Source organism: Aptenodytes forsteri, unplaced genomic scaffold (assembly GCF_000699145.1).
Source record: "Aptenodytes forsteri isolate BGI_AS27 unplaced genomic scaffold, ASM69914v1 Scaffold79, whole genome shotgun sequence".
Taxonomy (NCBI): domain Eukaryota; kingdom Metazoa; phylum Chordata; class Aves; order Sphenisciformes; family Spheniscidae; genus Aptenodytes; species Aptenodytes forsteri.
Window position 1 is genome coordinate 4,509,429 of NW_008794776.1, and position 23,479 is coordinate 4,532,907.

Here is a 23,479-nt window from a genome sequence, read left to right on the forward strand (position 1 = left end):
TGAATCACCATCCCTGGAAGTATTTAAAAGACGAGTAGGTGAGGCGCTTAGGGACATGGTTTAGTGGGCATGGTGGTGTTGGGTTGATGGTTGGACTCGATCTTAGAGGCCTTTTCCAACCTTAATGATTCTATGAAAATCTAAGAGCCATTTCCAAGAATTTATGCTGTAATTGCTACAGTAACTATTTGCCTACTGGCAGCAACATTTTGACCATTAACCTAAGCAGGCAAGATAAGCCACTGTCATTAACTGTTATCAACCAGCTACGCTGCTCAGAGCCTTCTGTGTGTCCTTGTCCATTTAGATTGGCCTTTTGGTGATGAATTCTGGAGTATTGTTCTATGTAGCTGACTAGATTTTAAATATTTTAAATCAATCCACCTGATAAGACAGATAAAAGTGGTGTGTTTTGGGTTGTTTTTTTTTTGTTTTGTTAAGCCAACTCTATCCCTAGGGGAGCATAGTCACACTATGCCCTTAGCACTGCTGGGTAAGGAGAGTTAGGGTAAAGTCCACGAACCTTTGAAAATTCCATTCCTCAAGACAGACTTCTGTCCTTCAGTCAGTTACCTAAGGAGCATCCCACTAATTGCAGTGCAGGTGGGTACACTGACATGGAGAGAAGCTTTTAATGAACTATTGATTCTTTACTGAAGTTTATTAGTAAATACTTAAGCGAATTTAAGGACATTTAATTTTCTTTTTTTTTTTTTAAAGAATGCAAAGAAAAAGTTACTGAAGACAATGCTTAAATAGCTAAATTACTAGAGCAATACAGCTACATTCTGACTTCTTTAAAATAACAAAGAGTAATATTCAGACCTTTCTGAAGAAAACATACCAGGATTTAGGAAAACAGGTTCTGGTTCTCCTTTGTTTCCATAGTAGCAAATTACATCTCCTTTGGTGGTACTGAAAAATATAAATAAGAATTCCTCCTTGAAAAACCATCAGCTTCTATATTTGATTATGCTCTAATTTCATGCAATCTTCAAACACAGCAAGATGTTTCTCCCACTGTTACTACTATGATACCACAGCCCAGAGATTAATTGATGAGTTCTATTACTCTCCTCCTCTCAAAATACTGTATTAGCTGTACCACTGTCAAATAGCACCATTATCATTTTTAAACATAACTGTAATAAAATTCAGTAAAAACCCAGAACTGCTGCATGGAAAGTAGCCAGGCTTAATGACAAAAATCTGTATGGTTTTGAGTAACTGGAGATTTAGTAACCTGGGGGACAGGGGCATGTTAAAACAAAAGGACAGTCCATCATAGCAAGTAACATTTTCCCATCATCTCTTTTGAATTGCTGCTGCATTCTAAGAGGCTGACTACTGCGGGCCATTTTATCTGGCAGAAGTAAATTTTTAGGCCCACTTATGGCAATGCCGTAGGGCATAGTTGGGTCCTTTAAGTGACAGATAAGCATTTTCATAGGCTGTTTTCAGATAATTGTAGTTACTGTTTGTAAGCTGTCTCTCTACTTGTAAGTACTAGCTTCAGCACTTGCTCTCTCTTGTGCACAGTTTAGCAGGGGGATCTCACATAATGTTCAAAGACAGCTTCCAACATTGCAAATAACTCTCACTTGGCAGAGATGATACCAGCATATCTGAATAGCACAGATTTTTAAGTAGTCGTACTGATATTGACAACACAAATACCAAATCAACTGATAAGAAAAAAAAATAATCAAGAAAGTCATCAACAAGCCTTGTGTGTCTTGTGGTAAGTGGAGGGTAGGGAATGGATTGCCAATAGATGGCTCACTTTCAACATCCCTCAATCCCATCAGCTGACATGAAATAGCGATTCCTCAGATTGCTACCAGTTGGTGGGGTTTGGGTTTTTTGTTCATTTGTTTTAATTTGCCAGGACACACCCATGAGATCATATAATTCTGTATTTCACTCTACTGATTTACTTGTTCACAGTGGAAGAGAGTATTATTCCAGTAACCAACAAATACATTCTGACTAGTTCAGCTTTTAATTTGTCCCCCAAGCTCTAGCTCCTTAGACAGCAGATAAGACTTTTTGAATTAAAAACAAACACACACAAAACTTGCAGTTAAGATTGAATTTGGATTGAGTAGCATAAAAACATAATACAGCAGAGAAGCCATTTCCAGCTCCTCATTTTTTCCTAAGATAAAAAGACATATCTGTGCCTTGATGCAAATAAGAGTATATAGAATGCAATCTCATTAATGATGTACTGGCAGTTTAATTGCTCTGCATAAGTTAGCATCCGCTACTCAGACCTTAATAACAAGCAAAACAGTCCTGATTTAGCTGCTTAGATTCTTAAAAACCCATTCTGAAAGATGTTCTACAGCATCCTTTGCAAGACAGCCAAATGAAGAGGGAAATATTAACTTATTAATTACACAAGTCAGAAGATGCTAGAGGAGGAATACAAAAACCCACATAAAGCAAAAATAAAACTGCCTTTCCTCTTCTGTGCACTGCTCTTCCTCCTCCCAAACTGTAAATTTACTATTTATCTACTGTTAAAAGAAATGTGGCATTTTCTGAACTTTCCTCTAGTGGCTTAAAAGACATTTATTTTCCTTATCTTTGTTTTTCTTTTCAACACTAAGATCCTTGTTCAAATTTACCTTATGCTGATCTCAAGCCTCCTTACTGACCACCCCAGCTCTCCACAGACAACGGCCCACATCAGAATCATGACAACTAGCATGGCTTTAGTTTCAGCAGGGCACTGAATATCAATCACTCCTTTCCTGTTCTGGCCCTAATTCTTATGCACTGAAGATTTTTAGTAGTCTCTGCTAGAGTTCTCATGTGAATGTATTAACTGTGATTCAGTAAAAAAATGTTTTTACCCATCAATGAAAAAAAGTACGTTAGTGGAAAGGCCATTTGTTTGTTTACCCCATTTGGAGTATTTGCATTGGGAATACTTAGATAGTCCATAACAAAGGCAGTTGAAGCAAAGTAGAAAGAAAACAAGATATGAATAGAATTTTCTTTCCTTAATTTCTTGAGATGCAAATTTCTGTTCTACTACCACAGATTAACTTGTGTATGTGACCCATTTATGGAATCTGTTAAAAGAATTTTATTCTCTTAAATCAGAGACAAAAGGGGGGTTTAAATTATTATTTTTAAACACACTAAGGCAGAGAACTATAGCATTTTCAATGAATATGAGAAAGTGCTGCTGAAAAGTACCAGTGGAAGGAAGAAAAAGTTCTGTTAGCAACAACCTGAACTTCTCTTCTATTTCTTGAGACTCCTTCAGGTACAAACAAGTTCCAAATTAAAAGTTACACAGAAAAAAAGGTATAGTTTGTTCATGAGCAGGTAAACACCACAATCAAAACAGAATAATGTTGATAACACACCGATGTTTTGGTTGTTGCTAAGCAGTGCTTACACTGGTCAAGGACTTTTTTCAGCTTCCCATGCTCTACCGACTGAGCAGGCTGGAGGTGCACAAAAAGCTGGGAGGGGGCACAGCCAGGACAGCTGACCCCAACTGGCCAGAGGGACATTCATCATGCTCAGCACATAAACTGGGGAAAGCTGGCCAGGGGCACCGCTGCTCAGGGACTGGCTGGGCATCGGTCGGCAGGTGGTGAGCAATTGCACTGTGCATCACTTGCTTTGTATATTATTATTATTACATCATTATTATTGTTATTATTTTCAATTATTAAACCATTTTTATCTCAACCCATGAGTTCTTCTCACTTCTACTCTTCCAATTCTCTCCCCCATCCTACAAACACATTTTCTTTGTTGAATAAGCTTAACTATTAGAAATAAATTATTGGAAGAGCGCGAAAAATCTGTAATGAAATATTCACCTATTATACTGGTTCAGCAAACTTTTTTGCCAGTATACTATGCAGAAATATTTGTACAAGAAAAATGAGCAAAAGGTGTATTTCCTGAAACTATTTTTATAGTCACACCATATACAATGAGAAGTCTTTGACTCTTTTTCCTATTACTAGCTCCTTCAGTTAGATTACCAAGATATTTTGCTTTCAAGCTAGATGGACACTATTACAAATTTTCTAAAATTTCAAATATAAGACTCCCATACATTCTTCCCTTAGCTGGATTCTGCCAGGTCTTCAAGGAGACAGGAAAAATTTCAGATAGCCAGAGAAGTTGAGCCATACTTTATTTGGCTGCAAATACTAAGCTACATATCTGAGATGCCTGGGACCTTACAGGAATAAAAAAGGAACAGAGTTCAAAGGATCAACAGACCTTCTATGAGGAGATCTGGGTGTATGAGTTCAGTTGTTTAAAAACTGAAACCTTTGAAAACAGAATGATGTTAATAATCTTGCTCAAATCATGTTATGGCCCTTGCAAAGCCTTACATAAACAAAATCTAGACCCAAGCTGAAAACTGAATGGAAGTTACACTTAATGTTCTCAAGTCCTTGTTTATTAATGTTTGGTTAGGACCAGCTGGCCATTTTAGCAATGTCAGGTCTTTCCTCTCCTCAGCATTCTTTATGTTATCTTTATGGCCAGTTAGGGGTTAGCATAAAGTGATGTTAACATGTATGATGCATGTCTATCCCAGCTGGGGTTAGACACCTTCCTACAAGCCTGGTTCCGATGGTACATTTAGAGTTGGCACAGTTAGTACTAATACTAGACAGAATCCCTTGGCAGCTAAAAAAGAAGAGCATTGAGCTGACCTGTCATTAATAGACCAGTCTGACTTCTTGGTCCCAGTCACATGCTAGGATACAAGAAGTCATATACTCGTAAGAGTATACTGGCACACTGCATTTTCCATGAACAGGGACACAGAAAAAGCAATGTGTGAGAAAAGTATTTTAGGTCACCTGAAGTTGCTGAATTGGTGTGTTTCACAGAGCAAACTATTTATAGGGTATCTCAAAAGCAAGAAGTAGTACTTTGAAAAAAATATAATCCATAAATAAAGTTCAGTTGGAATTAATACAATACAGACAATGACTAAGCACAGGGAGAACAAATAAACCACAGTTAAAAGAAGCTGGCTGCTAATGGCCTATTTTAACATTAACACTCGGGTCATTAAAAAAAAAATTAAAACTACAGTAGCAATTATAAATATACCACAAGCATTTTATGTATTAAGCAAATAAAGCAAAATCATAAAGGTCATTATAGGTTTTTTTTTCAGTTAAGACACCAGCAATTACACAAACTATTTTATTGGTGCATTAAATACTCTTTTCAAATTGTCCAACCTGTATCTGTTGTAGAAGATATATGAAGAGAAAAGATCAGAGCAATTGTTATCACCTGAGGTCTCAAAAGACAGTTTTAGATGGAAAGGTAGACAAATGGCCCAATCAAGCCCTTGAACACAGCTGTAAGACAAGTCCTGTCATAAATGAGACCACATGCTGAATAAGTAGGCACTACTAACTTCCTTTAGCAATGGCTTTTTATGTGAAAGAATATTCTCATCTAGCATCTGTTCTGAGATTCTCGTGACTGAGAAATTCAGTAACAAGATCCCCTGGAGTTTAACAAAAAGATGGGGAATACATACAAACTGCAGGGTCATTAATTCAGGACATCTGTATCTTATTGTTTCTACATTCCACATTCCCCCAGATGTATGTTTTCTATTACACTTACCTCCACTGCAACACTGCTGCTGTCTTCTGTCAAAAGAAGACTGAAGCCTTCCAAGAGACTTCCGAAATGGGGATACTTCCAAAATTTAGTTCAGCGTGCCAGTCAGCTACTCTTTCTTTAATCATTTGGCTCTGCCTATTCTCTTCCTACTGTTTACAGATACTCAGTACTGAACATCAAGGTAGAAGCCAAGACGAAAAAAATCACCATAAGCTTGATCAGAGCAATAGCCTCAAAATCCTGGCCTGGACTCAGATTCTCTTCCCTCCCAGCTTCACAAGTATAGATACCAATTTCACTGGAGAAGTAATAAAGGCATAATTATAAGTGATGACAATAGGACCCAGTAGACTTTTTCTTAAATCCCAGCCACAGCTGACAGCAGAAAGAAGAAACCAAAACTACATAAAAATTATGCTCTTAGATACATCATTCTGTCAAAAATGTAAGCAATAATAAATGTTCTAGGAAATATTCTAGGCAGCATAAATCTCAGCAGTAATAGATGCTTCACAGCAACATGAAGAGTTTGCCAGAATTACTTCTTAATGCTGATGAAATATAAGCAATGTCCTTCTGCACCCCTGCCCTGCTTCAACTTCAAGGTGGCTCCAAGTCATGTTCAACAAAAATATAGACAGAAAGGAAAAGAAAAATGTAATGAGGCAGTAAAGCTCCACAGGGTGTGGTTATCACCAAGTGATCACTCCCCTGGGCACTGAGCTCTAATCTTCTAACAGGGTAAATATTTTACAAACAAGGACATTGGATTGTTTTATGAATAATGTGTGCACATATTTTTTGTGCAAGGAGAAAAGATGAAATTGGCAGCTTGAAATGCTGAACAGTGGTTTCAACTGAGTAGCATGGTTCACAGATTAATTTTCTTTTCTTCAATGTTCATGAGCTAATCAGAAAACTCTCTGTTCTGAAGCTGAAAACAAACAAGCAAACACCAAACCACCAACTATAAAGCCCAAACATTTCTGTACATATACCACCTACCATCAAATAAAATGGTGAAAAGAATACTGCCAGATACTCACAACATACAAAGTCTGCTTTAAAGCACTACTCTGATTTTGTTGTTAGTGTCTAAACATTTCTTTGGTCTTGCCCTCATTTTTTGAGCCAGGTAGAAGCTGACACCACAGGGAAGAGATAAAATAAAGTTTCTCAGAAGCTTTTATCCTTCTCTTGACATTGGACTGTCCGTCTCATTAGACTTGCAAATGACTGAGGATCTATGCAGAAATATTTCAAAGGTGGTAGTACAGAATACATTAGAGAAGTACCTGGACACCTCATTTTCATGAGGAAGTCACAAGGAGCAAGACAGATGTACTCTGCAGAAGGTGGTATTAGGACAGGCAATGCATGAGAAGAAATGGGAGTTGACAGTGCAATCATGACAACTTGCCCATCTACATTCTTTCCACACCAGCAGTCTGACCCTATCTCACTTTTCACTGGAAAGGCTCCTAAATCTAATCTCTGGGGAGCAATCAAATCCCTCCCACATGCCCTGTCTTGATAACCATACTGAACAAGACAGCCCATGTTTCTAAAACCTGGTCTAGTCGCATTGTTCAGGTGTTTTAATGTTATGAGGCCCTGCACTATCAACAGTTCAGTTAACTCCTCTCCCAAACACCTTTTCTTCAGTTTGCTTTTTTTACCTCATCAATGATGTTGCTACATAACTAACCAAACTATAGATTTCCACATTAAAAAGAATATACACAGTATATATATCTACATATAATTTTTATATCTAGAAACACTTTTAAACATATATTTTATATTATATATTTTTATATCTATTCCACACACACTCCAACCCCATCGTTTTGGGGATCTGCAGTTTCAGCTGGAACTCAAGTCCTATCCATCATCACATCATGGATAAAACCTATTATTAACCAAACTTCACTCTCCAGATCAGGACATGAAGAATACATTCTAGTACATAATCTCTATTTTCAATAGATTACCAAATTAGTCAATGCAGGTGATGGTATAGTTTACTACATTCCCCCTGGAGGGATTGAAAACTGCCTGTCACAGGGGAGAGCAGAAGAGCTTACGTGAAAGGGCTTTTTCTGCAGCTCCCTCCAGCTGACTTGTTTTGTAAGGGACAATTCATCTATTCCTCATGGAGAAAGTGATTCACTCCTATTACACAGGATCTTATTGCACATAAACAGTATGGGCTCTAACTGACAACCTGTCAGAGACTCTAAACTTGCTGGGAGAGTGACAAGAAGCTGTCCCTTCAGTTTGTCCTTTGGGGCAGTCTGTATTACACACTTGGCAGCATGGAACACAAGTGAGATGCTGCCACAACAGCCCTAACACAAGTTTGAGAGACCCATGAAAGTCTGCGCAACTGTAGCAACTAGATTTGTGGGACAAACACAGGTTTCCCCAAGACAGAAACACTGTCCCGATCATCAACAAAAGCAGCTCACTGTTACTTCAGATATTACCACAAAGGGAGAAAGAAGGAAAACTGCTCTGAATCTCAAGCAGACATTTTCTTAGAGACCCGTCCAGCCTCTAACCTTGTTCCTCTCTAATCAGACCTACCGATAGTCAGAACTGGAGGAGTAGCAACACTGCCTTCTTAGAAGCTAATTTTGCAGCCACGCAAGACTCCAAATAGACACTGTTTGCCATATGCCATACATTCAACATAAAAGTACATTTAGCATAATGGGATAAGTATTCATGACTCTTATACTCAGCAGGTACAGCAAGATGATAAACTGAAGGGATTAGAAAACTAAAAGTACTAAGTATTTTTTCCCAACACAGTATTCTTATTAAAAAAAGAAATAAATAGAGTTTAAATTGACATCATGAGATGCCACAGAGCAAACAGATTATACTAAAAGTGTCAAAACCCATGCATGTTTAAAGTAAGAGTCACACAAAGCTGTGGAAATAAACAATGAGATTTTACAACCCGTATGGTGGTTTCCTGCTCTCCTTCTCACATCACTGCACCTGTATCATCTAGCATACTTTCATCATTATAACAGAGAGAAGATAAGTGTCTTTTCCTGAAATGTGTACCTGAAAACTCAAACACTGTAAATCTCTCTAAAAGTGCTGCTTACAGTCAGCAATATCTTGTGCTCAGATATACCCCTCCCCAACTTAATTTACACTTTCCATTTGAGTTTCCTCTCCATTTCACACTACTCTAACAGAGACAATCACTATTTGTTACACAACAGAAGAACATGTTAAGAATAGTCTTCAATCTTTCCTTTGAACAGTAACATGGCCCAACAAAATAGCATCAACTACAATAACATTTTCTATTTACGTAGAAAAGTAGCTTCCATTGATATACTACATTTCTCTCAGGAATAATTCTAATTTCCTAAAATGACAAGTTTACATATCTTATAGAAATTGCTCTGCATCATTAGCTTGCCAAGAATTTCATTTCATCAGAGTATCCAAGGCTAAGGACATGTCAAAATGGAGAAGTTAATCAACACATGCAGCTTTCACAGTGATACTCAGCAAGGAATTATGACCTGTATCACCACAGAAAGACTATTCAATTAAGCATACAATTCCTTATCAGCCTAGCATGGAGGAATAAACAAACAAAACCAACACATGAATGATTGCCTTAAATAATGTAAATCAAATCTACTTTAATATAATTGTACTAGCAGCCATTATGACTATTCTATTTACCTAAATTAGAAAAAAAGAAACTCAAACATACTTACTGCTTGCTAGGTCACACCTTGAATATCATCTTTGCTTGAAAACATACTAAGACTATTTCTTCTGTTATCTTTTCAGTTACTGATCGCCTTCCTATTTATGAAGGCTAGCCAGGCACCAACATGCAGCAGAGAGCACAAAAAGTCAAATCCTCTGACCATGGTAAAAATTAATTTAAGCAACAGAAAAATTTTGGAAGTCTCTGGTGGGATAATGAACTTTGTGAAGTAGAGAGTAAAAATAACAGAAAAGCAGCAAACCCTGTAATTGCCTAGCCTGCTTCTGGCTTAAACTTCTGGAAACAGAACCTATATGCTTATTTCTAAGCAGGCACACCAAAGCAGAAATATACTCCTGGTATCTTCACAGGTGGCATGTGTCTGCCTTTCCATATTCATCCTTTTAGACTTCAATCACCTGTAAGTTTCATTTCACTTTCCCACCATATCATAGCAGATTTAAAAATAAAAACTAATAGCCTGGCAGAATTTGAAATAAAGGCCTGCCTTAAAAAAAAAAAAAAGACAACAACACACTTGCAGGGAAGTGGGAGAGTAGGGAAGAAATAACTAAGTCAGACCACCTTCAGCTGGTGGTTCAAATACAGAAAGTGAAAAATGTAAACACAAGGCCAGTTAGTGATAGGGTGCTAGAAATTTTCACTGGAAACAGTAAACACTATCACCTTCTGCTTTAAATATATGTGGTTTCCCAGAAGCGTGCAGAAAAGCTGAGTGGAAGAAGAAAACGTGATGGTGCAGGGCCTAATAAGATTAGTGCTTCTGCAGAAAGTGTGCCAAAGCAGTAGTATGCTCTTGGCAATTTATACCTGCTTGTGGTCACAAAGTATGCATCTAACTGAGAATTGATACATAGCCTGGAGATGACTTCGCCCTGGATTTCCATTCTTCTGAATCAGGCATAATGCAAAGAAAAATCAGCATATATACTTGTGCGCACCCACATGCATGTGCAGCGGCAAGGACTGTGCCAACCGCATTGACTATACTCAAGTATCCAAGGTCCTTTCTTCAGCTACAGAAACTTGAAGAAGTTATTTGTTACGTGCTGATTTTTTTTTTTTAATGTTTCAGCAAAGGTTAACAATACAGTCACTCTGACAGGAATAATAGCTTGAAAGCTTTCAGTTGTTCTAATTCTGCCACAGCATGCCACCTCCCAGAGAAAAAAAAGTTTCTGAGAAATTACAGAGCCAAGATTTGTTTTCTCCAAAACACAAGCCACATAGCCTTCAGGGTAAAAACTGACTATGGCCTATTAAGGAAACAGTCGCAAGAAGTTTTCCAAGAAGTAATGATTAGAAGACAAGATAGCTCTCCACTGTTTGAAAGATGAAAAAATAACAAAGGAAATTATAACTAGAGTAACATTAGGATCTTACATGCCACTTAGCAAAAAAGAGTAGCTCTACCTTTAGTTTGTGACAGGCTTCTCTATTGTTACACTTCTGTGCTAAGAAGTGTATGTATATTACTGATACTATCTTTTTCCCTTTGACATTTGAACTGTGATGTTTTGTAGACTTACTTCAAGTCAGCTGCTAATAAGTTAAATCCATTGTAAAGATGTCCTTCTACTGAAACTTTCTTCAAGTAAGAGTAGCTGTCCAGATCTGCAGTCAAGAAGTTTGTTACAAGAGCACCTAAGAAAGAGAAGTACGTAGAGTAACTTGTATGTGTGAACTCACTATTCTGACAGGCTTGGTAAAACAAACAGTAAGACACAAGATTCCTGTTACCAACAGGGTATAACAGCAGGCGGGGGGGACGACACAAAACCTCCAACCAAACCAACCAACCAGCCTTTAAAAGTCTTACAACATTGTATCATGTTCACATTAAGAGCTTGACTTTTACCCTGAAGAACTCAGTCAAAATTTCTACAGAGCTCATATTTACTAACTATTCTATACTGATGTGCCTTTCCTCTCCTCCCACCTTGCCAAACTGTTTCTTGTCTTGCTTCATTTCCCCGATATATGACCCTAAAATGAATTACAAATGACATGGTTCATTTGTTTCTCTGTATAACATGTTTTGCCATTGCAATATATTCCCAATGCAGTACCATATTTTTACTTAAAAAAAACCCCTACAGATACACTCTTTCAGAAGAGTTTTTCCTATTATTTCTGCTCCTCTGATTTATCAATGTGCACGGGAGAAGGGACTACAATAATCTTTTAGACTAACCTCCAGCATAATCCAAGTTGCATTGTTTCCCTGACTTAGGTGTTTGAACAAGAACATACACATTTAAAAAAGTGTACTGTAATCTAGATCTAGCTCAGTGCTTGTCTAGTTGTTCTGACTGTTAATTAGAATTACTAATCAAGAGAAGACAGTTGGTGCTGCATTTCTTGTCTGGATGTAACTTCAGGCTCTAAGCACTACATATTGTTTTACTTTTGCCTGCTTGATTAGAATATCATTATCCAAGTCAAGTTTCCCACACAGGTACTCAAACTAATCGGTTCAGAAATTCTGTTTATAGCACATAACCATTTTATTTGTCCAAAAAGTGGTGTTAAAAAAATTAATACTGTAATCATCACTATTTTACTGGGACACCAGGGCTTGTTTGTTCACTTTCTTCTTTTTCTATTTCTACTCCTTCATACCTCTTCCTTTTGCATTTTTATCAATCTTTGGCTGCATATAGTTTGTCAGGGCTGCCATCTTGCCTTTCTTACTAATTCCCAGCCACGTCCCACCTTCTTTTCCTTCCTCCATATCCAGACCTAATGGAATAAGTAAGAGTTAGGCTATTACATTAATTTTAAAAAATCTCAAGCTTAAATCAGAATTTCTTAATGCAAATCTCAAGTCTTGATCAGGCTAGATAAAATGCAGTAGGTACAAGACCGTCTTTCTGGACAAGTGAGGTAAGCCCACTTAAATTACCCACCCTTCAATTCTGCACTATCAAATATTTTCCAAGCTGCTGCAATAATAGGTGAGAGATAATGAGAAAAATTAAATGTAAAAGCAAAATTATAATCTTTGCCTATATGCTGAATTACATATAAAACTTTAAGTAGGCTCAGAATGCTTGTTAGCTCAAAGGCAAATCTCTGAAGATGTTATTTGCAAGTTTAAATTCACAAGTAACCAGAATAATTTAAAGTAAGCTAGGTAACTGATAAAAGTCTTGGACTCTGATAACAGTAATTCACATTGAGGATGGGGACCCACAAAAGTGAAGCCCACAACCAAACCTCTTGAAAGAGAGTACAAGTTAAAAAAAAAACCCACTACCTATTTGTAATGAGCTCGTGTTAACCAGCAAGCATTTAATGGAAAAACAGTAACAAGTTCAATACAACATGTATACTGTTAGAAACCTTTTAATTCTGAATCATCATGTCTTAAGATAACTTTCCTTAGAAGATCAAAAGAACAGGTTTTGGATCCTTATTCAGAAACTCCTTTCTTTCTTCAATATCCAAAACTTCAATATCGAGTTTAGCCATATCACATCTTTACACAATACTTCTACTACTTCTTAAGGTTCTTAAGGTTCTCTACCTTAACTGAAAGGCACACAAAAGAAAAACATACAGCTTTGTTAACCAATGCCCAGTCATTAACAGATAGCAATTCCTGTTTTCCAAAAACACCTATAAGTGCAAAATATTTTTTTTCATTTTGAAGTCACACAAAGAATAAATTTGATTTATTTTGGTTCAACTTGCTGCTTTCATTTGAGATAACATTATTAACTCAAAGGCATACATTCACAGGGTCTCCACAGATACACCCCCTGGATGGAGAATATACCAGTTTCTTATGCCAAATATGGACAGAGCTGACAAGGGTATAGAAGACAAAAATTCAGGGCCCTTCAGTCTTCAGGATAGTTTTTTGTTTGTTTTAACTGCTATATAGCAGGGGAAGCAGCATCCAGAATGTCTGGCACAAAACAAACATCAGCCAGAACTTCAGAAGCAAGGGAGTTGCAGTGCAGTGGGAGTAATTTATCCTCACAGGCCTCCCTGCCAATGACAATAGCACACAGCGTCAAAGAGTATTTGCAAAGTCAAAATCTTGCATTTAAACAATGCTTTGTCTTCCAGAGCTTCATTTCTGTTTCTGAGAAAAGGCATAAGTATTGATTATACTTATAAATGACTACAGATAGATTCCCTACAAAGGGGAACCAGACAGCTGAGTGACTGTACTATCAGTTTAGCAAAGTGTAGACACAAAAGCTAATAAAACTGATGGATCAATAACTAAAATTATTCAGTTTCCTATAAGTTATTAACCGATAAGAAATGAGAAAGTTTTCACTTTCTTGAGGCTTGGTTTAATGATTTCAAGTCACTATTACAGACAATAAGTCTGTGGAATAACTAATTCCACCTATTTTAAGAAGCATTTCAGTGTATCTGACAAAGCTAAAGTAATCGTTTGTGATGGACAAATTAATCTGATATATTTCCATTGCACTGCTCAGACTGAAATCAGTTAAAGAACATAAGGCTGGGAAAAAACCCACAAGATATTAAAACACAAATAAGATAATAGTACAAATCATCTTTCAAACTTATGACGTTTTCCCCAGAAGTACAGGGAAGAAGCATATTTCTTATTAGAAATGCACCACCACCACCCCAATTACAAAAAATCCAGGCTGCAATTCCCCTATAAATTGTATGAAACCCACTCAAAACAAGATGACATACATACCACTAAGGATCTCATTGCTGCTATCCCAAAAATCTGCCGATTTGGATGGTCTGTGGTAAAATTCATCTCTATTAGCTGCTAGAATAAGCCTGTAGAACACAAGAGGAAAAAGATACTATTACTTACAAAGAGGAACTTCACAGTACAGGCAGGAACAGAATCCAATTCTTGTCACAGCTTTAGCTCATTTTAAGTATGAAACCGTCCTTTATCCTCCCATCTCACCTTTATCACTCAGTGTAAAGGTCGAATGACATCTGACAGCAACCTTCTCTCTCATTGTCTTGAGACATTCAGCAAGCCTATCTTGTGTGAATGAGGCAGCTATTATTTTCAAATAATACTTACAATGCAAGGGACTGAATTAAGATCACATATGCAATCTTAAGATTCTTCAGCATGTGAAGTTACAGCTTAATTAAAGAAAGTTTAAATGTAACCCACAGATTTATAGGTAACATCAAAAAAGTCTGAAGCATGAATGAGTATGCTTTTACTGGATCATTACTTAGGATCATGTAGTCACAGTATTTTTTTAAATCTAACTTCAACACCTAAAGCCCTACTTATGTGGTTCAAAGACACAAGTCGGATCCTTTTGTCTGTAAGAACTCAGAACAGAGATAAATTTGTGATAGTCTCAAAGGTCCAGCCTCACTGAAATTCATTTGAAGAAATGACAGCATGCTGAAGGAGGCAGAGAAGTAAAGGAAAAAGGCATGGATTTTTGTAACAATCAAGAGGTATTTTGGCGGGGCTTTTCCCCTCTTTTTTGTTGTTTTGTGGGGTTTTTTTGCATGTGTAGTTGCTTGCATAATCTGAGTTCTACCAGAACAGTAGGACAAAATAGTTGAATCCTTAATGAGAGCCAGCCCTTGCAGCAGAGAAACTACAAGCAGCCCTGGAGGCTACACAATCAGGAGGTAGGAATAAATTATGAAAAATAATATGCAATTGGAAAATGCTGCTGGATGAAATCCATTGTTTATATTTAGAAATAAACACATCACTCCACAATACCAAGTGCTGTCCTGACAAAAAGCATGCTGCAGCTCTTCACGTGCCATCTAAATTTTGATAACTTTAGAAAACAAACAAATATAAAACACCACCAGACATTATTAGAATTTTCTGTTGCTGCTGTTTCCTGCTAGCTCTGCCTGGTTCCCTCTGCTCTGTACTTTGATAATTATCATAAATGGCACCTGCAGACTTGAAAGACCAAAAGTTCAACATGATATTTAAGAAGCAGCGGATATATAAGATCAGACAGGTCTTCCTCAAAAGTTCCAGGCTTGGTAGCAGTGTAGACCAGTCAAATTCAATGATAACACCAGTTCAAGCCAGTCAGTACAGCCAGACATCTTCAGAGGAACTCAGAGCAGTCTCAGTTCTTGGGCTTTGAAAAGCAAAAACTCTTTCTCTGTCCACTTCAACCAGCAGAAGTTGTTAAAACAAAGCAACTTGTTTGGTGTACTCCCTTACAGACCATACAACCTTACTGAATGTATGCTACAGTTATTTCATTAGCAGTGTTAGTACTGGAACACTAGAAAGAAAAGTCTAGGCTAATTTGACTGTGCACATCCATCTTTCGAAAGTGAGAAAGTTAACTTTTTCTGTTATTCAAAAGCAATGGAAGACAGCATCAGAAACTAATGACTTATTGCAACATCAAATACATGTAGGGTATCTATAAATAAAAGCTTGAGTTAGAGTGTTACTGGGTTTCTATGCTGAGAATCAGCAGACACTGCCATTTTCAAACCTGTAGATGAGCTTTTGTTTGACGCTGCTCTTCCAGTCTTTTTTCAATCATTATTTTGGAATTAAAAAAAAGTGTTTTTCCTTGGTAGAACATCCTTGCCTGAAGAGCGGGTAATGGATTTGGCTGATGCAAACAAAGGGCAAAAGACAACTGTAACCCTAGGCAAGTCATATGCCAGAGACTCAGGGCAACAGGTGACTGCAGACATGCGCCCAACTCCACCACACCATGATCCAACAGCTTGAGCTTCCAAAGTCCTGATCATTATTACCCATAACATGATTTGTCTTTATTTCAATTGCAAGACTGTGTTTGCCATTCTCTCCAGCTATGTTGCTTAATATTTAATTTTAATGAAATGCCATCTTTCAGAAACCTGCAGATTTTCTTAACCAGTTTCCTATAACCTCAGTATCTTCTTCACTGTCAGTTCCTCCTACCAGCCGCGTGTCAATTACATTTATACAGCAGAAGCCAAGTTTGCTACTGTAAACTGAAGTTAGACCATACAATTTTCATTCCAATCTTTAAGCCGCAACACCCAAGAATCAATTCCAATGAAATCTCATTACTTTACTCAGCATTCAAATGTACTATTTTCTGGAAGTTTCTGGACCTTTCCTGCAAATTCATCTCTTCATTAACACAATGTTTTAAAACATGATCATGAGGTGCCAGCTGCACATTAGAAATACTACAGATAAAGAATTATAATCAGCTATCAAGAAAATAAAAAAGGCTAATGTTTCAATGGCAGCCTTTCTGTAAGGAAGATGCTAGTATTTTGCCCAACAAAGAAAGCATCTGTTGGAAAGCACAGCTATGTACATTTTTATCTTTCTAAAGCCAAATAATCATAATATCTTTCCTTTCAGACTTGCATTATTTCTCTTCTGCTAGCTGATTCTAGTCTTGGATCTATAGGCTTTCAGCTGGTTTACCAAATTTGTCCTCTTGCTTGAACATCCTCCATTTACAGCATGAATCCTCCTTTTACAGATTTTTATTTAAACAAACATCTCTACCATTAAAAAATAGTTTGGCTGAAGTGCATTTCTCATTTCCTAAAGCTCCAATTATATTTTGCCTTCAATAATTCTTGACACAAAATCAGTTTGTTTATAGTATCTAAATACTAAAAATAAGCAAAGTCTTTCTGGTGCGACTGAATATTCCCCATCTCAAGTTTAATACGCAGACTCTTAAATTTAGCACAAGGCTAGTATACAGGATCACTATAATCAAAACACCTTCATTTTGACTCTTATGACACACAATCATACTGAAAAGAAGCAATATTAAGTGACCCTCATCTTCTAATAAATTGCAAAAAGCCTATTCGGCTATTTTTATAGCTGAAGTAATCCAACTGTATTAGGATTTACATATTAAGATTTATTTTAAAGTTGAGGCAGAGAGATGAAAACATGAGAAATCATTCCATTAAAGCAATTTCCTACAATGTAATTCAGTTCCATAAAAAGACTCTGTGATTATAGCTTTGAAGTTTGAAACCTATTTATTTGTAAGACACAGACAGTATAGTTCAGAAAGATGTAAAGGCAGCACGTTACCTTTGACAATAATAATGGACTACAGTAAAGTGTTTGTTACACCGCACTAAACTTTACTACAAATCGGCCTGTAGAGAGAACACAGAGGAAAGGGTAGAACAGCAAGTTGCAAGGGTACAGGAAGATAGATTCTAAAGTGTATCACAAAGGTGAACCGTAAGCTTTTTGCTTAATTAGGTGCTCATGAAAATTGGCCTACATACTGCTCTAGAAACCAAAGTCTACCTGCATGGAAAATTCTAAGTGTTATGGAGAACATGTTTTAGTTTGAGAAAGCTTATTGGCTACAAGAAAATGGCCAATGATATGCAGTTTGTCTTTTCAACTTTTAATGCCTATTTTAGACAATTTCTTTTAGTAAGAGATGCAAAGTAGAGGATAGTAAGAAAAGTAATTGTAGATGCCTGTTTTAACATGTACAGACAAATTAGTATGTCTGCAGGTACAGGAATCCCCTTTTGGTTGGGAAAACTGTTCCAAGACCTCACCGTGAAATAAACAGAGCTATAGCACAGTATAACTCACACAAGTTGTCAGGAAAAACTACACTTAGCAAGAGACTGGTATAGAGAGATCTAACTTGGTCCAATGGCTGTGCGGAGAATTAGGAGGGCTGGGTACCATTCTCAACTGATACTCAGACCTACGTCCTTCAGAAAGCTGAGGCAAAGGTGAAAAAACCTTAGGAACAATTTAAGAAGAAAGAATTTCAACATTCCTCTCACTGAAGAAAAGCAAAAAGATTTAGTTATGGTGTGTTAAGGAAAAAAGGGACTAAAGTTATGTATATGATGTTAAAATCTGACACCAAGAACACTATGGCCTAGCACTTATCACCAAAACAGATGGCTCAGAGTAATTTCTCAGAGGTATAGAGCAAGACATCACTTAACAAAAGGTACCAAGAAAGTTAAATACACTTAAATATTCCTGAATTTGGGCCAAAATATCTCAAATGTGTTTTCCTATTTTGACACTGATAGCAAGTTGTTTTCTGCTATAAATCAGTGATTTCAATCTTGATGCAATTTTTTTTTATAGCAAGCAAACTACTGTAAGTTTTACTTTTAAATATTGATCACAGCAGAAAGTTAACTTGGCAGGCAACTACAGTTTACATCCAAAGGATTTTCCCAAGAGGCATCAAATTGATGAATCTGTCTTTTGCTAACTAGCAACACAAAGAAAGTCAGACCAAATAAATGGATATATTAATTCAGCACCAGTCACATCATAAACAAAACCCCTTTTTAGGCAGATTCCAGATGCAGAGGGGCATGCACTCTATCGACAACTGACATTTCGGTTCTCATTTCCTTTTCTTCCTGTAGAATGGCATCTGCTTCTCAATACAAAAGGGTAGAAAAACAAGTCAATGAAAGGCACGATGATTTACTGAGCATACTGACTCTGATGGTTTCTGGATGGATACCAATACTTGTACCCCACAAAGTAAGACGGAACCTATACAGTATGTATAAATACAGAAAGCAATAGAACTCTACAGTCTTCTTACTGGCCTGAAGTGTCATCCTTTCTATTACATACTGAACATACTCAAAGATACTGATGTTGGATATGAACTTTTACAATTAAGGGCTGTAATGAGACAGAAAATTATTACAGGAAGTTTAATGTTTGGAAAACTCACTGTATGACATCAACACATCCAGTAAAACTTACCTAGAAGCATGGATGCTTGTTTTGTCTTAAGCTTTTGGCTAAACATCTCATACACATGACTTAGTTTATTACATAAAATTTTAATTGCAGGCAGATTTGGGGGAGGGGGAAGGCTAGGACACTTACTGAAAGTTCCTTATTCTCCAGTTCACAGCACTACTTGTTTTACATCAATACAGGAGTATAATCAGTTTGAAAGCAGTGAGATTCGACTTCCAACATTTTCTGAAATTGTAAGTACTTAATTTTAGGACAAACAGCGACTGAAGATCTTTAAGTACACCTTGTCCCAAAAGCAAACCGATAGGCATAAATAACCTTGACCTCATCTATCCATATTTTAAAAAGCAACTGCACCTGTTCACAAGCTAGCCAGTTCTGTCAAAAACACAGTGGAAGAGCAAGCAGTGGTAGCCGTGATGTAACATGGAACAGAACAGCTAACTACACAATGAACAAGAAGGTACTGTCCTTGGGAGGAAACTGGACAAAGCAGTAATTCAAAGTTACCTGCTTAGGTAGCTTCTGATTAAATTTCAGTATTCATACCTTTTGGATTCATAGTGTATTAGTCTCTTGGCTTACAAGACTGGAGCAGCACATATTAACAGAGGAGAAATTAATACACAGAGTGGTCAATAACTGCAATACTTCTGCTCCACTGTCTGCCCATTACTTTCCAGGCTAAATTCAAATTGTTGGTTTCAAACTGAAAGCCCTAAACATATCTACCCTACCGAAAGAAGTCACATCTTTTCCTGAACCTCATTGCTACAGCTGTGATGCCCCAAACATGATTCCCCTTATAATTTAAAAATGATAAAGTAGAAGGCAGGACTTTCAAATTCTGGATTACAATATTTAAAAGATTTATCCTACACCACATGATAGACCACCAGCAAAAGGTCCATGATTACAAAGCCCAGGTCTTCTGACGTAGTCTAAAAACAAAGGGTTCTCAAAAGGTTATAGTAAGGCCTCCAATGGGGAAAGTAATGAAGTTAAACATTAAAAAAGCATAACCGAACACCTAATACTGACTATAGTTTCTAATTCAAACATTGGCTACAAAAAGAAATAATATAAAAAATTATAGAAACAAGTCTGTTTTCATTAGAACCATCTTTACCTGTATGCATTTTTTGAAACTGGTCGGGGGTCAAATTTGAATAGAAGGATGCACATTGAAGAACTGATGTTTAAATCTTGCTTCTTCCACAAAGGCTCAGTGCAAGGTCATTCTGTAATAGCCTACAAAGTAAACAAAGATTATCCATTATACTGCAAATTATAAAAAGATAACCTTGCTTCTATGCTGAAGCTTAAAGATTGTGATGTTCTCACTAACAGCTCTCAATAAAAATAAATAAAACAGGACTTCCAAAATAGATTTGTTTCAATGAATGGTTTACTACCAAAATTATTCTAGTGGGTGTTTCAAAGTTATGCTTGGCTAAATCAGATTTTTAGGAAAGACACAAACATCACAAAAATACTGACAAAGTCTAGAGCACTAGCAATACATGAAAGAAAGGCTATTATGTAATTTTCTGCTCATTACCAATAAAGTACCACTACTTTTTTTCCCCTGTGTCTTAACTAAGGCAAAATGCTTCTGTTAGAATAAAGGAGAGAAAATAAGACTCAAACTGTTGGAGAAGCTGGAAAAAGCCTGATCAAAGACACTCCCAAAGCCGTAAACAAAGTATACTTTAGGCCAAGCTATTATTAAAGTCCAGGAGAAAGTATTATTGTTTATCATCAGGAAAAACATCAGGTACAGACTATGATACACTGGACCAGAGTGTACATTTTGATTAATAATTTCCAGGACATAAGGTACAGACTAAAATACACTGGACCAGAGTGTACATTTTGATTAATAATTTCCAGGACTTGTGGTATGTTTAAAATTCTGGCCACGCTCAGATGGCATGACAAGTGTGCTTTCTATTTCAAAACCACATAACAGCTTTCAGATATTTTGTGTTGCCCCAACGAAAATTTTTCTGATAATAAAACCACAGCCTGATCCTGACTTTTTGTGGCTGCTAAAACAATTATCAGAATGTTACCAACGAACCACACATAACGATGTTCTACTGCTACTAAGAGTTTCTTCCATACAAAAGTTTAAGGTAGGCAAAGAGGGGAAGGGGACAGGCAGAATTCAATACCACAACCCTAAGATCAGTCACAACCTAGTGACTGAATCAACTTCTGTACAAAAAGTAGGATTTTTAACCATACTTCCAGATATGTAAAAAGTGTCTCTCTTGCTCTTTAATTTCCACATCATTTACCTTAAGAGATATCAGGAAATTGATAATCTTGACTACATTTCATATTACCAGAATCAGTGCTACAAGTGCAGCATTTGTACGGATTTTTTTTTAATTAACAGCTTGCCAGTAGCTGCTGGCTTCTGGTAAGTCACAGTTCAGCACCACAACTAGCCTGCTGTCACTGTCATGGCAAAACAAGTTCAGTCTTGCAGTCTAATATTCTGCGAAGAGACTCTTCTGTTGCAGGAAATGAAATAACTCAAAGAGGAGCAACACTCCTGACACACTTGCCTAGGCAAAAGAAAAATTAGCGCAAGAGTGTGTGTATGTATATATCTCTATCTCACGAAGTATTTTAAATTCTGTTCTGTGACAAAAGGAATTTCCCCTCCCAAGATGACTTCATAGTCTACTAGCTAAGAGAAGCAAGAGCAGAGCTATCCAAACTATTTTCTGTTTAACAGGTTATACAATAAGGCATCAGAGAAAACAGAATTACATCACACCGTAGGCTTTCTTCACCTCTAACAAGTCAATCCCAAAATAGCTGGTTTAGAAATTAAGCATAAATTGAAGATGCAGACTTGAATTTTGGATAACTGATTTACTAGCCAGGTGTTTAAAAAGATCCATAGCCAGCTTTATTTAGAAAATCTAATCAGTCTTAAGAAGACGTTATCACCCTTCTCAGACTCCTATTGCTGAATTTTCAATAGACTGCAATCATACTGGACTTGTACAACCAAACTACCAGTTCTGGAAGACTTGGATCTTCTACATAAAGATCTTGTTAGCTTTTCACAAAACTCGGGGTCTTGTATCCCAGCTGCTTTATGTCACTAAGCATGAATAACACCGACCTGTTCACGCCTTCCACTCCAACTCTTAAAAAGAAACTGAAGCAAAACAAAATTACAGTCATGGTTCAAATCACAGAGCACAAATTTCCTAGAGCAACAGACACCTTATGAACTAGAGCACAGTGCCATTTCCAAATAATATAATTAAAACATAACACAACTCTAGGTACTTCTGAAACCTTTTATATATTTTTTTTTTTACTTTAAATTTCTGATGCTGTCCAGATAACCAGGCAGTATCTATATGCCATACGCTACCTCAGTTTATTCAGGATACCATTTCTTCTATCAGAAGGAGTTTAAATTGCAGGCAGAGCTTCCTATTCATGATTTCTCCTCTGGAACATTACATAGTTCTTTATTCTGCAACAGCTACCTTTCTTTTAACCTTGTCTTGTCTCAGTCCAGAATCTTCTTGCCTTGCTTTATGTCCTTCTCCCACCTCCGAACATAGTCTGCCTCTAGATACTTGCTTTGTCATTGGACGTTTATTTTTCTGTTTGGTAATTTTTCTGTCCCCAGAAGACATGGAAGATGGGTTTCTTCATGACTCACGTTCTTCAGCATGCTTATTGTGCAGCCAGAACATAGTCATGAAGATTATTCACTTCTATTCATTCTACAGCACCTTCCAAACAGGTCCCTATCATACATGTGGCAATCCAACCAGCCTAGTGGATGAACTACACATTGGCTAACTGCAGGAAATTGGGATATCGTCAAGTCTGGCAGATTTTCCTCGGTGGAAGATTGGGCTTCCAAATAATCCTCTCAAGGACACACAATCCTATGTAACACAAGCCTCCAGCAAGGTTGGGGCAAATAAGAGTTACCCCTCTTTCCCGAACAATGCAAATCTCACAGTGGTTATTGTTTATGTAACTTGGCACACAGGCTACACAGAAACCAACCAGGAGGACTGGTTCCACACACCACCCTCCCCACGCCCCCCCCAAAGTGAATCTTTCTGCTGAAGTTATTACCAATGAGACACTCAAATTAGGACAGATGAGACCTTTCAACCCCCACTCCCAACATTACAGTTAGAACATGGCAATAAATGTCAAACTAAGAACACAAGTTTATTTTAGCTGACTGATTGCTGCTGTTCTGTTCCTCAAGCAATCTTCTCACAGACAGCTCCATAAGTAAATGGAAACGGCATTCCATCCTTGACAACAACTTGACTGAACGTAAAATTGGGAGC

At 37.1% G+C, this 23,479-nt stretch overlaps 1 protein-coding gene across 2 annotated transcripts in view; it reads right to left on the minus strand.

Annotated features, from left to right (window-relative positions):
• The window catches only part of TANGO2 (transport and golgi organization 2 homolog), a 38,804-nt gene that overhangs the window by 10,086 nt on the left and 5,239 nt on the right, over positions 1-23,479 (minus strand). Inside the window, exons 2-6 of one of the 2 annotated variants that reach the window (XM_009274347.2) lie at positions 20,257-20,378; positions 14,103-14,191; positions 12,032-12,151; positions 10,939-11,053; positions 845-915 (exon numbers count right to left, since the gene is read on the minus strand). In XM_009274347.2, coding sequence (XP_009272622.1) covers positions 845-915; positions 10,939-11,053; positions 12,032-12,151; positions 14,103-14,191; positions 20,257-20,312 — 451 coding nt within the window. In that variant the 5' untranslated portion in view covers positions 20,313-20,378. The remainder of the gene's footprint in view (positions 1-844; positions 916-10,938; positions 11,054-12,031; positions 12,152-14,102; positions 14,192-20,256; positions 20,379-23,479) is intronic. The other variant, XM_009274348.2, reaches the window with a different exon arrangement.